Source organism: Sus scrofa, chromosome 6 (genome assembly GCF_054392235.1).
Source record: "Sus scrofa isolate SSC_HxYL_T2T_F1_AM1 chromosome 6, Sscrofa_HxYL_maternal_Yorkshire_Landrace_v2.0, whole genome shotgun sequence".
Classification (NCBI taxonomy): domain Eukaryota; kingdom Metazoa; phylum Chordata; class Mammalia; order Artiodactyla; family Suidae; genus Sus; species Sus scrofa.
In genome coordinates, this window is record NC_139388.1 from 99291724 (window position 1) to 99307423 (window position 15700).

The following is a 15700-nucleotide window of genomic DNA, read 5'->3' on the forward strand; positions in this document are numbered from 1 at the left end:
AGCTTGCAGTACTCTTGTGTGTTCCTAGAGGACTGAGGAGACTCACTTTAGCCTGAGTTACCTCCTCTTCCCCTTCAGGTTATTAACTCTCTTCCCAGAGAGTAGAGATGCCAAAATAGCTGTCTTTATTCTAAATAAATTATTTTCTAACTGTTGTGACCATGACCTACAGTAAAAAATCATTTACATAACAATCCAGTATACAAATCAAACCACACTTGCCCTTACTACACGTGATGCATATTGAAATTTTTGTTTACTTTTTGGTCACAATGCCTTCAGCTGAGCTCATAACCCCTAATGGGCTGCCATGCAAACTTTGGAAAAGTTTTTTCTGGAGTTTTATAATGGCTTCATATTTTCCCTCCTAGAGTGTTTTTAAAGCATACCTACATGGTTAAATGATTAATTTCGTCAGGATTTTAGCCTGTTTTAAAAAGTGGCTGGCCTCTCACATACTATATCATGGGCATGTATGCACAACTTTGGAGGCATACACCTAGGAAAATGTAAAGCCTTCATCCAGTAAATCCACTTCTAGGAATTTACCTACAAAAAGAATGACACAAATGCAAAAAGATAAATGTGAAAGAACATTCCTTACAGCATTATTTGTAAATGTGACAAGATGTAATCACCCCAGATTTTCTTCAATGAAGGATTCAGCCTGGATACAGCTTTGTAAAAGGGTGCAGTGGAACACTTGAAAAGATTGAAGTGGATTTCCCTGCGCTGACATGAGTCAGGATACTTTAGGTTAAGATGCTTAACAGTGTAGTAATATTACTATTGGTAGAATTTTGAATACGTATAGAAAATGTCTGAAAGGATATATATCAAACTATTAACAGATACTAAATTGTGAACTTTGACTTTCTACTTTTCAATTTTATATTTTATTTAATATTTATTATTTTGAAATCAGAGGAAAAAAAATATGAAAGGAAAACTCTTGTGGCTGGAAGATGAGTGCTTAGACACCACAAGAGAACTCCAGAAAATATTGATAAATGAAGAGTCCCTGAACCAAATACCAGTAGTTATTTTCAAAAAAAACAATTTTAGGAGTTCCTGTCATGACTCAGCAGAAACGAGTCTGACTAGCATCCATGAGGACGCAGGTTCAAACCCTGGCCTCGCTCAGTGGGTTAAGGATCCAGTGTTGCCATGAGCTGTGGTGTAGGTCACAGACATGGCTCAGATCTGGTGTTGCTGTGGCTGAGGCGTAGGCCAGTGGCTACAGCTCCAATTAGACCCCTGGCCTGGAAACCTCCGTATGCTGCAGGTGCAGCCCTAAAAAGACAAAAATAAATAAATAAATAAAAATTCTACTTTAAAAATAAATAAAATAAAAATTTAGAGGTCCATAGATTCCATTCCCAAAGTTCTTACCACCAGAACATTCATGAAATAGCCTCCCATCAGAGCATAAACTCCTCCTGAAGCACCCACAAGAGATTTGAGTGGGTCAAAGATGGAGCTGGCAAGGGATCCTAAAGAGAAAAACACAAAGAATCAGACATGACTATCAAAATCATGAAGGATAAATCTTTCTAATCTCAGGTAAAAGTCAGGGAAGCTTGGACCATTACATTACCAAGCAACAAATTCACTTTGTCCCTTCCATACTAGAAAAGTATAACTATGTGGGCTACCCCCCTCAATTTTTATGAAACATTAAATGTTCATTATGAAGACAGTACAGCAGTGACAAAAAAAAAACACAGACTCGAGCCAGAATTACCAACTGTGTGACCTTAGCAAGGTTCTTAATGTCTCTGTGCCTTAGTCTCCCTATCTGCAAAGTGATAGTCTTTTTAATTTTTTTAATTTTTTTGTCTGTTTAGGGCTGCACCTGCGGCATATGCAAGTTCCCACGCTAGGGGTCCAATCAGAGCTACAGCTACTGGCCTACACCACAGCCACAGCAACACTAGATCCAAGCCGCATCTGCAACCTATATATACCACAGCTCACGGCAATGCCAGATCCTTAACCCACTGAGCAAGGCTAGGGATGGAGCCCGCATCCTCATTGATCCTAGTCGGGTTCATTAACCGCTGAGCCATGAAAGGAACTCTAGCAAAGTGACAGTCTTCATAGAACTCACCTTAATGGATTGTCAGGGGAACTAAATGAGTTTATGTGTTCATCATGCTTAGAACACTGCCTGACATTTATTATACACTCGTTAGCTTTTTTTTTTTTTTTTTTTTTTCTTTTTAGGGCCACATCTGTGGCTTACAAAAGTTCCCAGGCTAAGGGTCAAATTGGAGCTGCAGCTGCTGGCCTGCACCACAGCCACAGCAACGCCAGATCCGAGCTGCATCTGTGACCTACACCACAGCTCACGGCAACCCCATATCCTTAACCCACACTCACATCCTCATGGATAGTAGTTTGTTTCCACTGAGCCACAACAGAAACTCCTACTCCTTAGCTATTATTTCAAAATACACTTCAGGTTTAGCCAAAACTACCAAAATACCTGAGACACTCCAATATTTTATTATCTAAGGGCTAGCATTCGCATGGAGCCAAGATGTGGTCTCAGAATCCTTTTCACCATACCGTTCAATCACATTCACCAAGCAAGAAACCTATTTGCTAATCCAATCTTCAATTTTCTGAACCAAAACAAGGATTTAAAACCACCTTGTCTAAACTCTGAGTTGTCCCCTCTGTACTTAGTTCTATTACTTATTCTCTTGCCTTTAGCATTGTCCTTCATTCCTTAGGATACATTATAATACAATATGTATACTTTGTGCGAAAAAGACAAAGTATCTGACCTTAGGAATCTTACAAATGGATGAGGAAACAATTATCATAAAATGCAGAATATAACAACTACTATGATTTTTAATGTAATGAATTTGCTATGGAAGCACTAAGGAAAGAATGATTTTCTTAGCAGAGAGGTGGAGGCCCTGCTACTCTGAGAGGAGGGAAATAGCTTTTTGATTAAACTCTGAAGACTTTAAGATTTTGACAAAGTTCCCTTGTTTAAGGATCCAGCATGGTCACTGCAGCGGCTCAGGACCCTGCTCTGGTGTGGGTTTGATTCCTGACCCAGGGAACTTCCACATGCTACGGGCATGATCAAAAATATAAAAAATAGGGAGTTCCCATTGTGGCACGGCAGAAACAAATCCAACTAGGAACCATGAGGTTGCAGGTTTGATCCCTGGCCTCTCTCACAGGGTTAAGGATCTGGCATTGCTGTGAGCTGTGGTGTAGACACGGCTCAGATCTGGCATTGCTGCGGCTCTGGTGTAGGCTGGCAGCTACAGCTCCAATTAGACCCCTAGCCTGGGAACCTCCACATGCTGCAGGTGTGGCCCTAGAGAGACAAAAGACAAAAAAATAAAATAAAATAAAAATGTCTTACATCATCTCCCTCTAACCTCTTCATAAATAATTTTTTTATTTTTTTAATTATTATTGTTTTTTCATCTTTTTAGGGCCACATCCATGGCATGTGGATGTTCCCAGGCTAGGGGTCGAATCAGAGCTGCAGCCACCAGCCACAGCCACAGCCACACAATTCCAGATCCAAGTCATGTCTGCGACCTATACCACAGCTCATAGCAATGCCGGATCCTTAACTATTGAGCAAGGCCAAGGATCCAACCTGCATCCTCATGGATACTAGTCAGACTCCTTTCCACTGAGCCACACACAACAGGAACTCCCAATTTATTTATTTTTTGAGGACTGCACAGGTGACACATGGAAGTTCCCAGGCTAGGGGTCTAATTGGAGCTGCAGCTGCTGGCCTACACCACAGCCATAGCAACGTGGGATCCGAGCTGTGTCTGCAACCTACACTGTAGCTTGTGGCCACGCCAGATCCTTAACCCACTGAGCAAGGCCAGGAATCGAACCCACATCCTCAAGGATATTAATCAGGTTCTTAACCTGCTGAGCCACAGGAACTCCAGTAATTTCTTTTTTAAAACATAGTAAAAAAAAAAAAAAAAAAAAAAAAAAAAAGTTTATTCTTAAAAAAAAGGAAGACGAAAAAGAAAGAAAAGAAAGAAACACAGTGGATGGTGATACTTTGCTGCAAAAAGAGACCAGCATATACGTTGCTGAGGACAGAGGCTGACTGACATCTACTAGCTGAGTTGTCCCAGCCATTTGGTTGTTTGTGACTCTTCTGCAGTGAATGCTGTCTGGTGGATATTTGTGCAAAGATTCATGCCCTTTGGGAACCCACCTACACTCTTGGTGGGAGTATAAATTAGTGCAGCCACTGTGACAAACAATATGGAGGCTCCTCAGAAAACTAAGGATAGATATTGCAACAGAAGAAAGGGTGGGGGAAAAAATGTAATTGTAATGTATTCATGTAAGGATAACCTGACCCCCTTGCTGTACAGTGGGAAAATAAAAAAAGAAACAAAAAATAAAACAAAACAAAAAAGACAAAAAAAAAGAAAACTAAGGATAGAGTTACCATATGATCCAGCAATCCCACTCCTGAGCATATATACAGAGAAAACTCTAATTCAAAAGAATGCATGCACCCCTATGTTCAGAGCAGCACTCTGAACAATAGCCAAGGCATGGAAGAAACCTAAGTGTCTATCAACAGATGAATGGATAAAGAAGATGTGGTATCTATATAAAATGGAATACTACTCAGCCATCAAAAAGAATAAAATAATGCCATTTGCAGCAACATGGATGCACCTAGAAATTATACTACTAAATGAAGTAAGCCAGACAAAGACAAGTATCATATGATATCATTTATATATGGAATCTAAACTTGATACAAATAAACTTACAAAACAGAAATAGACTCACAGACATAAAAAACAAATTTATGATTGCCAAAGAGAGAAGGGGTGCAGGGATAAATTAGGAGTTTGGGATTAGCCCTATATATAAAATGGAAAAACAACAAGGTCCTACTTCATAGCACAGGGAACTATATTCAATATTCTGTAAATAGAAAAGAAAGAAAAAGAGAGAAAGAAGAAAGGAAGGAAGGAGGGAAGGAAGAAAGGAAAAAAGAAAAAGGAGTTCCCTGTTGGTTTAGTGCGTTAAGGATCTGGCATTGTTACTGCTGTGGCTCTGGTTACTGCTGTGGCTTCGATTTGATCTCTAGGCCCAGAACATGAAGGAAGGAAGGGAGAAAGGAAGGCAGTGGAGCTAGACAGTGGAGGGTAATGAAGAGCAATCTTGGATATTTCAGTTTTTTTCTGGCCACTGTAAATGTTTTAGGAAGGATGCAATGTGATCTAATCTGTGTTTGAGGAGCTTGACCCAGCAGCACTGTGAAGGAGAGACCGGAATGGCAAAGAGATACCTGCCAAAAGCTATTGCAAAAATAGTCAGAGGACGTAAACAGGTTATTCATGCTCTCTCCTCTCTCTCTACTCTGAAACTGGGGTGAGCTGATTGAAATCCAGCTGTTGGAGAAATAGGAATAAATGTTGGAGCCAGCAAAAATGGGTGTGTGCAGAAACAGAAGGAGAAGGTGGAAGAACAGGATCGACAAAAGTAGGAGGGAAGTAGGATGGGGATCTGCATCACTGAGCCTTGCCAATCTATCTCTTTACCGCCTCTCAGGACTGCTTTCTGGGCTCCATCCCTACTGCTGTAGGAGGCAGGCACAGTAGTGATGGGTAAAATTTTGAGCACCACCATGAGTTAGAATGTATCTCAAAAAAGGTATGTTGGGTAGTTCCCGTCATGGCTCAGTGGTTAACGAATCCGACTAGGAACCATGAGGTTGCGGGTTCAATCCCTGCCCTTGCTCAGTGGGTTAAGGATCTGGCGTTGCCATGAGATGTGGTGTAGGTCGCAGACACGGCTCAGATCCTGCATTGCTGTGGCTCTGGAGTAGGCTGGGCCACTACAGCTCTGATTCGACCCTTAGCCTGGGAACCTCCACATGCCACAGGTGTGGCCCTAAAAAGCAAAAAAAAAAAAGATACTGTATTACAGTTTTGCAAGCTGTCACCATTGGGGAGTAACTGGTTAAAGAGTACATGAGACCTCTCGGTATTTATTTTTTACAGTGTAAATCTATAATTATCTCAAAATTAAAATAAATAAACAGACAAGAGTTGTAATATTTTCTTTTCTTTTCTTTTTTTTTTTTTTTTTTTGCCTTTTCTAGGGCCGCTCCCACGGCATATGGAGGTTCCCAGGCTAGGGGTTGAATCGGAGCTGTAGCCACCGGCCTACACCAGAGCCAGAGCAACACCAGATCCAAGCTGTATCTGTGACCTACACCACAGCTCATGGCAACGCCAGATCCTTAACCCACTGAGCAAGGCCAGGGATTGAATCCTCAACCTCATGGTTCCTAGTCGGATTCGTTAACCACTGGGCCACAACGGGAACTCCAAGAGTTGTAATATTTTCTGCCCACACACTAATGAATCACCTTTGGCACACCCAATTTTATTTATATTAGCCATGCCTGCGGCATGAGGACATTCCCAGGCCATGGATTGAACCCATGCCACAGCAGTAACAACCCCTTGGCCACCAAGGAACTCCTGGAACACCCAATTTTAGAGATCATTAGCGTATACTGCTCTGCCCAGTCTTTGGGTCCCTTTAGCTATTCTCAACGCTCTCTTGAAGTTCTTTCTTAAATTCAAATTGATCATGTTCTTTCCCAATATCATTAGTCTTGACTCATAAGGACCTTCTAGCTTTAGGTCCAATATATACACCTAGACACCAGACTACTCAGATTTTCCAATTGTGCAAAACTCTGTCTGCTTGTGAGTTACCTGAGAATGGGCATAAAGACTTCTCTCTATGCTTATCTTATCTCTAGTTAACTTATCTCTAAACCTTATCAGGTACCCTAGCACATATTTGGAATGCAATAAATCTTGATTTAAATGTTTTATGGAGTTCCAGTTGTGGAGCAGCGAAACGAATCTGATTAGGAACCAAGAGGTTTTGGGTTCGATCCCTGGCCTCACTCAGTAGATTAAGGATCCTGAGTTGCCATGAGCTGTGATGTAGGTTGAAGACTCGGCTCGGAACTGATATTACTGTGGCCGTGGTGTAGGCCAGCAGTTGTAGCTCCATTTGGACCCCTAGCCTGGGAACCTCCATAGGCCACAGGTACGGCCCTAAAAAGCAAAAAAAATTTTTTTTTAATTTTAAATTAATGTTGTATTACCTTTGCTTTGTTTATTACCTCCTAGAGTCCAGAGACGTTGATTCTGTGTTACATTCAGAACACTTACCTGCAATCACTCCCGCCAGGTACACCAGCCCCACCCGGAGGCCTTTATGAACCATCTCCAAGGGGATCCCCAAAACAAGCTGCATCACAAGGTTCCCCAGGATGTGCTGAACTCTGCGGAGACAAACACAGCTGTCAAATATCCTCGGAGATTAACGGTCTTTTATGTGTTGTTTCTAGTAAGAACTTGCTTAACTTGAATTCCATTTTCTAATGTTTTTCACATGACTTTTTTAAAAATAAAATCCTATATGGAGCTTCAACATATAAAGCATTTTTTTTCTTTTCTTTGATGGCCACACCCTCAGCATATGGAAGTTCCCAGGCTAGGGGTTGAATCAGAGCATCTGCAGCCTACGATGCAACACCAGATCCAAGTCGCATCTCTGACCTAAGCCACAGTTTACTGCAACGCCAGATCCTTAACCCACTGAGTAAAGCCAGGGATCGAACCAACATCCTCAGGGAGACAATGTCAGGTCCTTAACCACTAGGCCATGATGGGAACTCCAAGAGGTTTTTGTGCGTACCTGTGAATTTGAACAAGAAGGTCAAAGTGAAGACAAAGTGACTAATAGCACAAAACCCCCAAAGAATCACCTTAAGCATTCTTTCTGCTGCTCAACAGCCAGAGTAGAAGTGGCATAAAGTTGAAATCCTATGATAAACCTGAGAGATACTAGCTTTTTTTCACCCAAATCTTATCTACCCTTCAAGTTCTAACTTGAATCCATGTCGCCTGTGAAGCCATCCCCATCCTGACCCTCCCCTCTCTCTGTTTATGTTACTGTCACTAATCCAACATCCGTTTCCTTACCCCTTGTCTGCCTCCTCTAGTGAGGCTGGAAGAGCTACTGTGGATTTTCCTAATCTCCCTTAACTAGGGGTAGCTGTGTCACACAGTCCTGGCTAATGAGATGCAGGTCTGGGTGCAGATTTTTTCTCACTGTTAGGAGACTTTTAAGAGAGCTTCTGTCTTGGAGTTCCTGTTGTGGCTCGGCAGATTAAGAACCCAACTAGCATCCGTGAGGGTGCGGGTTCAATCCCTGACCTCATTCAGTGGGTTAAGGATCTGCCATTGCCACAAGCTGCCACATAGGTCTCAGATGTGGCTCAGATCTGGCATTGCTGTGGCTGTGATGTAGGCCGGCGGCTGCAATTCCAATTTGACCCCTAGCCTGGGAATTTCCATATGCCCTGGGTGCAGTCCTAAAAAGAGAAGGAAGGAGGGGAGGAGGGGAGGAAGAAAGGGAGGAAGGAAAGAAAAAGAGAGCTTCCGTCTTGACAAAGGGGATGACTGTCCCCAGTACTTGGTCCTACCTCTTCCCCCTTCCAGCCTTGAATGCATAGCTTCAGCAGCTGCCTTGAAACCATGAAAGACCAAGGGAAAAGCAGAGATGCCAGCACCAAGAGTCCTGGCTTCATTAAACTGATAGAGCAACCAGCTACCTCTGGGTTTCTTGTATGGGAAAAAAAAATAACCTCCATTTGTTTAAGACCCTGTTACCTTTTTTCGTTACTTGCCTCCAGAAACATCCCTAATTTATACAACCCCACATATGACATGTCCTACACAGACTTATGAATCTTGGGTGCCTCACTATATGTGTCAGGCACTGTAAAAATTGTCATAACCGTTGTCTCCTTTAATCATAGCAACCTTATGAGGTAAGTACTGTTATACCATTTTACACATGGGAAACTGAGGCACAAAGAGGTTAAATAACAATAGTAGACTATAATATTATACTGCCCTGCATTATTATTAACTATTCCCCCCTATAATTTTATTGGGTTCTGTTTTGCTTTGTTGTTGTTTTTTTTTTGTTGTTGTTGTTGTTGTTGTTTTTGATGCTCCCATAGAGGGAATTGTTTTTCTTTTTTTGTCTTTTTGTCTTTTGAGGGTCGCACCCACAACATTTGGAGGTTCCCAGGCTAGGAGTCGAATCAGAGCTACAGCTGCCAGCCTACACCACAGCCACAGCAACGCCAGATCCGAGCCGAGTCTGCAACCTACACCACAGTTCATGGCAATGCCAGATCCCCAACCCCGTAAGCGGGGCCAGGGATCGAACCCACAACTTCATGGCTCCTAGTCAGATTCATTTCCCCTGTGCCACGACAGGAACTCCTCCCCCTTATAATTTTAAAGTCCTTGAGTGCAGGAGCCACATTTGGTTAGAATATACTTGTTAAATGGAAAAGTAAAGTGTGAAAGTATCCACAGAAACTGGAAATTGGGGATTTTGTCCCTCACCTGTCAAGCCTCTTGATCTCTGTGTCCTACCATGGATCACCTATTTAGCCACTGGCCCAGTCATCATCTTTCAAGGTCTAGGGCCGGGTAGGTTGCATGGATGAGGCTGGCCTCATCTGAAACCCCCAGACTCCACCAAAGAGGTGAGGCCAGCAGCCAGCATCTTCAAGGAAGCACTTAACATCACATAGTTCAGGGAATACACTTTTAATTTGGTAATGATTAGGCCTCTTCTCATGACTATTCCTATATAAATACCAATATTAGGCAGTTACAATGCAATGCAAGGTACACTGGACTGAGTTAGCACTAATGGGTTGAGATTCTAGCTCTACAACTTAGTTGTGTGACACGGAGCAAGTGACTACATCCCCTAAATTTCAGACATGACACAGTGGGACTCATACCTGCCTCCTAGGGTTGCTGCAGCTCTGCTTCGACCCCTAGCCTGGGAACTTCTATATGTCGTGGGTGCAGCCCTAAAAAGACAAAAATAAAAATAAAAATAATAATGAAGCACCAAACCAATGTTCGGGGTTGCAATTACTCATAGTCACTTCTTATGCCAGTGACTTAACTGTCCTTCCTTACCCAGCATGGACCAGCATGTATGAGATAAACCTCCAGGCTTCCTCCCTCTTCTCGGGAGTGTAGATGAAGGGACTCTCCAAGATGCCTGTGTCCAAGGTGATCCACTGTTTCTGAGGCTTCCACACAGCATAGTAAATAAACACCACCAGCTGCCAGGGAGGTGCAGACACGAGCGTTAACCACACCTTCTGCAGAGAGTGACCCCATTAGAGCCCGTGAGCGTAACGACCTGTTTCTCAAGAAGGCCACTCCGTAGCATGTGCTCAGAAGAGGACAGGAATGCAATTCCCTGCCATATATCTGACCAGATAACCCTGGGTGTATCCTACTTCCTTCAGAGGTTAGGAGCTGCCCCGGACCTAAGTGTAAAGACAACTCTTTCTGAACGTACTTTCCCCTCTTAAATATCCACTGCCCTCATCGTTCCACCCTCACCATTTGGTCGCTCATGTACAACATTTTTTGCTTGTTTGTTTCCTTGCTTTTTAGGGTCACACACCCACATGGAAGTTCCCAGGCTAGGGGTCGAATCAGAGCTACAGCTGCCGGCCTACACCACAACCACAGCAACTCGGGATTTGAGCCACGTCTGCACCTACGCCACCACTCACGGCAATGATGGATCCCTGACCCACTGAGTGAGGCCAAGGATTGAACCCACATCCTCATGTATACTAGTCAAGTTCGTTTCTGCTGCGCCACAACAGGAACTCCTACTGATGTACAACTTAATATGACATTAAGTCACTGCTGGCTTCTGGAGAACAGAGTAGGGAAGGGGAAATATGGTAACTTTACGGTGGGAAAAACCTGGCCAACATGACCTTAACCAAGTCAAGAAGGCTAATGTCACCATCGATGTCATGTGGATGTCCCCGACTCCCTGCAGTGATGGGATGAGAAGGGCACTTCACCTCTGTGGGGTTCCTCCCCCAAGACCCATGACTCCAGTCTAATCATGAGACAAACATGAAACAAACCAAGACTGGGGGACATGCTGCAGGATTCCTGGCGAGTGCTCAAGATGATCCACGCCATGAAAAACAAAGACTGAGAAACTGTCACAGACCAGAGTAGACTGGGGAGATGTGACAACTATACACAGTGTGAGAGTTCCTTGGTGGCTCAGCAGGTTAAGGATCTGGCATTGTCACTACTGTGGCGTAGGTTCAGTCCCTGGCCTGGGAACTTCTACATGCCACAGGTGTGGTCAAAAAAGAACACACTGATCTTTCTGTGAGAGGTAGATCTCCCAGCACTTGCTCCATGACCCTTCTATGGAAAACTTCCCTTTCCATAGCACCGATGATGGCAGTCCTATTTTGTCCCGTGTGACTTCAGCCCATTCATCTTCTCCGCCACATGCATAGCTGATTGGAGCAAGGGCAGGGCAGCCAATCCACAGGCTGGAAGGATAACATGAGGCAGGATGCTGAGAAGTAGAAGGATTCCGATTGCTTCCTGGCTGCAGGCTGTTTCACAATAAAACCCATTGAGAGGAGTTCCTGTCATGGCTCAACTGTAATGAACCCGACTACCATCCATGAGGACACGGGTTCGATCCCTGGCCTCACTCAGTGGGTTAAGCATCCAGGTTGTTGTGAGCTGTGGCATAGGTCACAGATGCTGCTTGGATCCTGCATGGCTGTGGCTGTGGCCTAGGCCTGCAGCTACAGCTCCGATATGACCCCTAGCCTGACAACATTCATATGCCGCAGGTGCAGCCCTAAAAAGCAATAAGAAATAAATAAAAATAAAAGATAAAACCCTTTGAGATAATAAATAAATAAAAATAAAAGATAACCCCTAGAGCTATGTCCCTTCCCCCACAACCCAAACAGCCTTTGTCTTCCTTCAGAAATATTTACACAGGAGCCTTATCTTTATCTGAGCCATAAAAGGCTAGGTTCCCATGACAGTTAATTTTATACATCAACCTGGCTAAACCACAATACTCAGATATTTGGTCCAACATCATTCTAGATGTTTCTGTGACTTTGAATAAAGCAGACCACCCTCCAAAATATGGGTGAGCCTCATCCAACCAGTTGAAGGCTTAATAGAACAAAGACTGACCTCCTCTGAGTAAGAAGGAATGGTGCCAGCAAATGGTCTTTGGATTTCAACTGTAAATCATACCCCTAGGTCTCCAATCGGCTGGCTTACCCTGCAGATTTTGAACTTGCCAAGCCTCCACAATTCCATGAGCCAACTCCTTAAAAGAAATGACTCTCTGTCAATATCTGTGTATAGATAGATGACACATAGTTAGATAGATAGATAGATAGATAGATAGATAGATAGATAGATACAGACAGACAGATAGATAGACAGACAGACACTGTGCGTGTGTGTACATCCTATTGGTTCTGCTTCTTCAAAGAACCCTGACTAATATAGTCCCTGATAAGGAAGTTGAGGCATCAGTGGAAATTAAGAGGATATTAGGGACTTTCCAATGCCACTAAAGTCACACCCCACAAACAGCCATCCTCTGCCAATTGCCTTATGAGATATCATGGTGTAGGAGAAAAATCTTGAGTAAGGTGATGCTCAGGAAAAGCCTAGTCTTGGGCGAATCACCAAGTATGTGGCCTTGGGCAAGTCACCCCACCTCTCCAGGCCTTGCACTCTTTTCTGGAAAACAAAAGGGCTGACTAGATCAGAGTCTGAAACCCACAACATGCTGCCCATAGTAGACATCATGAAAGGATCCCATTTTTTTTTTCTTTTTTGTCCACACCCACAGCATATGGAAGTTCCCAGCCCAGAGACTGAACATGAGCCACAGCTGCAGCCAACACCACCATTGAAGCAACACGGATCCTTAACCCCATTTTGTTGGGCCAAGGATTGAACTGGCACCACCACAGAGAGAAGCCAATCATTAATCCATTGCACCATAGCAGGAACTCCAAGGATCCCATTTTTTTTTCCTACTGAAATTTGGAGGCAACCTATAACTCTTCTAACCATATGGCTCGAGACGGACCTTATCAATCAATCAAAGTTGGTTCATGAGACCAAACCAATTTGCAACCCCATGATTCCTTGGTTTCTAAAGCCCCCACCAACTAGAACAAAATGAAGCCACTCAAATTGTGGTCACTGTCAGACAGGGGAGTTGCTTGACAAATAGAACTCAACCCTTGACTGAAAATGTCTGGGAATGTAAGGAAAAGGTGGGACGGGAGCTCTGGAGGGGGTGAGGTCCAGTTCTCTGTGTGTTGTCCTTGCCACCACCAGGCCCTCTTCTTATATGTTTTCCAGTCTCTTATCTAGATCTAATCTGAAGCCCCAGCCTGTTTGCAGCCCCCCGGGGCCCTTTCACCAGTGCCCACCACCCTGTGTGTTTACCTCGGCGAGGCTGATGGAGATGATGAACACAGGGGGCGGGAGGCAGTTAGCTCTTTCCAGGTACGTTCCTCGCACGGGTTCAGGAAGCATCCATTTTGAGACGATCCTGTGGACCTTGTTATGCTTGAAGGGCTCTTTACCTGCCCTGTCCTCTCTCATTCTCTTCTCTTCTTCCAGCTCGTCTTTCAGCTCTCTATCCATATTCAGATTCATATCCTCCTCTATCTCCACATCATGAGCAGCAGCCATCGTCCTGGGTCCTCCCTCTGCCTAAAAGGGACGTGAATGTCAGGGAAAAACAGATGACCCTACGGTCTTCAGAACATGGCTCTTTCCTGGGCTCTAAGGATCTCCAAGGATCTACTGGTTTCCAGTGCCTTTCCTGGGAGTTAATAGAGGGCTGCTGAGGATCTGGTGCCCAATACATACAATATCCATACCTGCGTCATCAGCGTGTAATTGTGAAAAAGTGCTAGGGTCTCTCCAGTTGAGGGAAAGGACTCCCCAGGAGTCACTTCTGGATCCCTGCTGTCACCACTCAAGGGAAGGACTGGAATTTTGGAATGGCAACTGTACCTCATATACCTGTTCCCTCCCCTCTGCCACTGACTCTCGAGAAATAGGTCAGCAGTGAGTTAAGGCATATCAGAGCCCAAGCCATGCATACACTGCCTAACTGAATTCAGTTTGGTCTAACTTCAGTGAATAGTCTACTTTTCCCTCTTAGTTTCATCTTGCTTCTACTCCCAAGCCAAATGTGCGTCTCTGGTTTCTGATTCAGAATCAAAAATTATTTATGAGTATCTCCTGTGTATCAAGTACAACACTGGGGGCCCCATTATAGGATAAAGAATTAGCCTGCCATTCCCCTCTCAAAAAAAAAAATTTTTTTTTTTTTTTTTGGTCTGTTTGCCATTTCTTGGGCCGCTCGCGGCATATGGAGGTTCCCAGGCTAGGGGTCCAATCGGAGCTGTAGCTGCCAGCCTACGCCAGAGCCACAGCAACGCGGGATCCAAGCCGCATCTGCAACCTACACCACAGCTCATGGCAACGCCGGATCCTTAACCCACTGAGCAAGGGCAGGGACCGAACCCTCAACCTCATGGTTCCTAGTCAGATTCATTAACCACCGCGCCACGACGGGAACTCCTCAAAAAATTTTTAAACCCACATCTTCTCTTTTTAAATTATCAGTGTCCTATCAAAAATGCCACCACTGCCCATTCTGTTGCATACTTGAGTTAAGAAGGCCATTCCTGGGAGCCCCCGTCGTGGCTCAGTGGTTAACGAATCCAACTAGGAACCATGAGGTTGCGGGTTCGATCCCTGGCCTTGATCAGTGGGTTAAGGATCTGGCGTTGCCATGAGCTGTGGTGTAGGACGAAGATGTGGCTGGATCCCACATTGCCGTGGCTGTGGCACAGGCCAGCAACTGCAGCTCCAATTAGACCTCTAGCCTGGGAACCTCCATATGCCGTGGGAGTGGCCCTAGAAAAGGCAAAAAGACAAAAAAAAAAAAAATAAATAAGGACATACTATATAGCACAGAGCAACCTACACTATACTGTGTAATAACCTATATGGGAAAAGAATCTGAAAAGGAATGAATATATGTATACGTATAACTGATTTACTGTGTTATTCACCAGAAATTAACACAACCTTGTAAGTCAACCATACTCCAATAAAACTTATGAAATAAATAAATAATAAATAAATAGTGTTGGGGAAACTGGACAGCTACATGTAAAGAATCAGACTGGCTATTCTCTGACACCTTGCACAAAAAATAAACTCAAAATGGATTAAAAGCTGAAATGGAAGACTTGAAACCATAAAAATTCTAGAACAAAACACATATAGTCTGCTCTTAAACATCAGACTTAGCAATATTTTTTTAAATATGTCTCCTTAGGCAAGGGAAATAACAGCAAAGATAAACCAATGGGACTATATCAAACTGAAAAGCTTTTACACAGCAAATAAAACTATCAACAAGAGGAAAAGGCTACCTACTGTATGGGAGAAGATACTGGCAAATGATATATCTGACAAGAGGTTAATATCCAAAATATACAAAGGACTTATAAAACGCAACTTCAAAAAAAATACAACCCAACTGGAAAATGCGAAGAGGACCTGAATAGACATTTTTCCAAAGAAGACATACAGATGGTTAACAGGCCATAAAGATGCTCAACATCTCTAATCATCGAGGAAATGCAAATCAGAACCACAGCAAGAATCACTTCAAACCTGTCAAAATG

The 15700-nt window shown here is 43.6% G+C and overlaps 1 protein-coding gene across 3 annotated transcripts in view; it reads right to left on the bottom strand.

Annotated features, from left to right (window-relative positions):
- Nucleotides 1–15700, bottom strand: part of RHBDL2 (rhomboid like 2) — a 41814-nt gene that overhangs the window by 9121 nt on the left and 16993 nt on the right. For 2 of the 3 annotated variants that reach the window (XM_005665240.4, NM_001244943.1), the window contains 4 exon segments: nucleotides 13434–13703; nucleotides 10077–10225; nucleotides 7230–7342; nucleotides 1393–1493 (listed from right to left, as the gene is read on the bottom strand). In XM_005665240.4, the coding sequence (XP_005665297.3) occupies nucleotides 1393–1493; nucleotides 7230–7342; nucleotides 10077–10225; nucleotides 13434–13682 (612 nt within the window). In that variant the 5' untranslated portion in view covers nucleotides 13683–13703. 3 annotated transcript variants of the gene reach the window in all.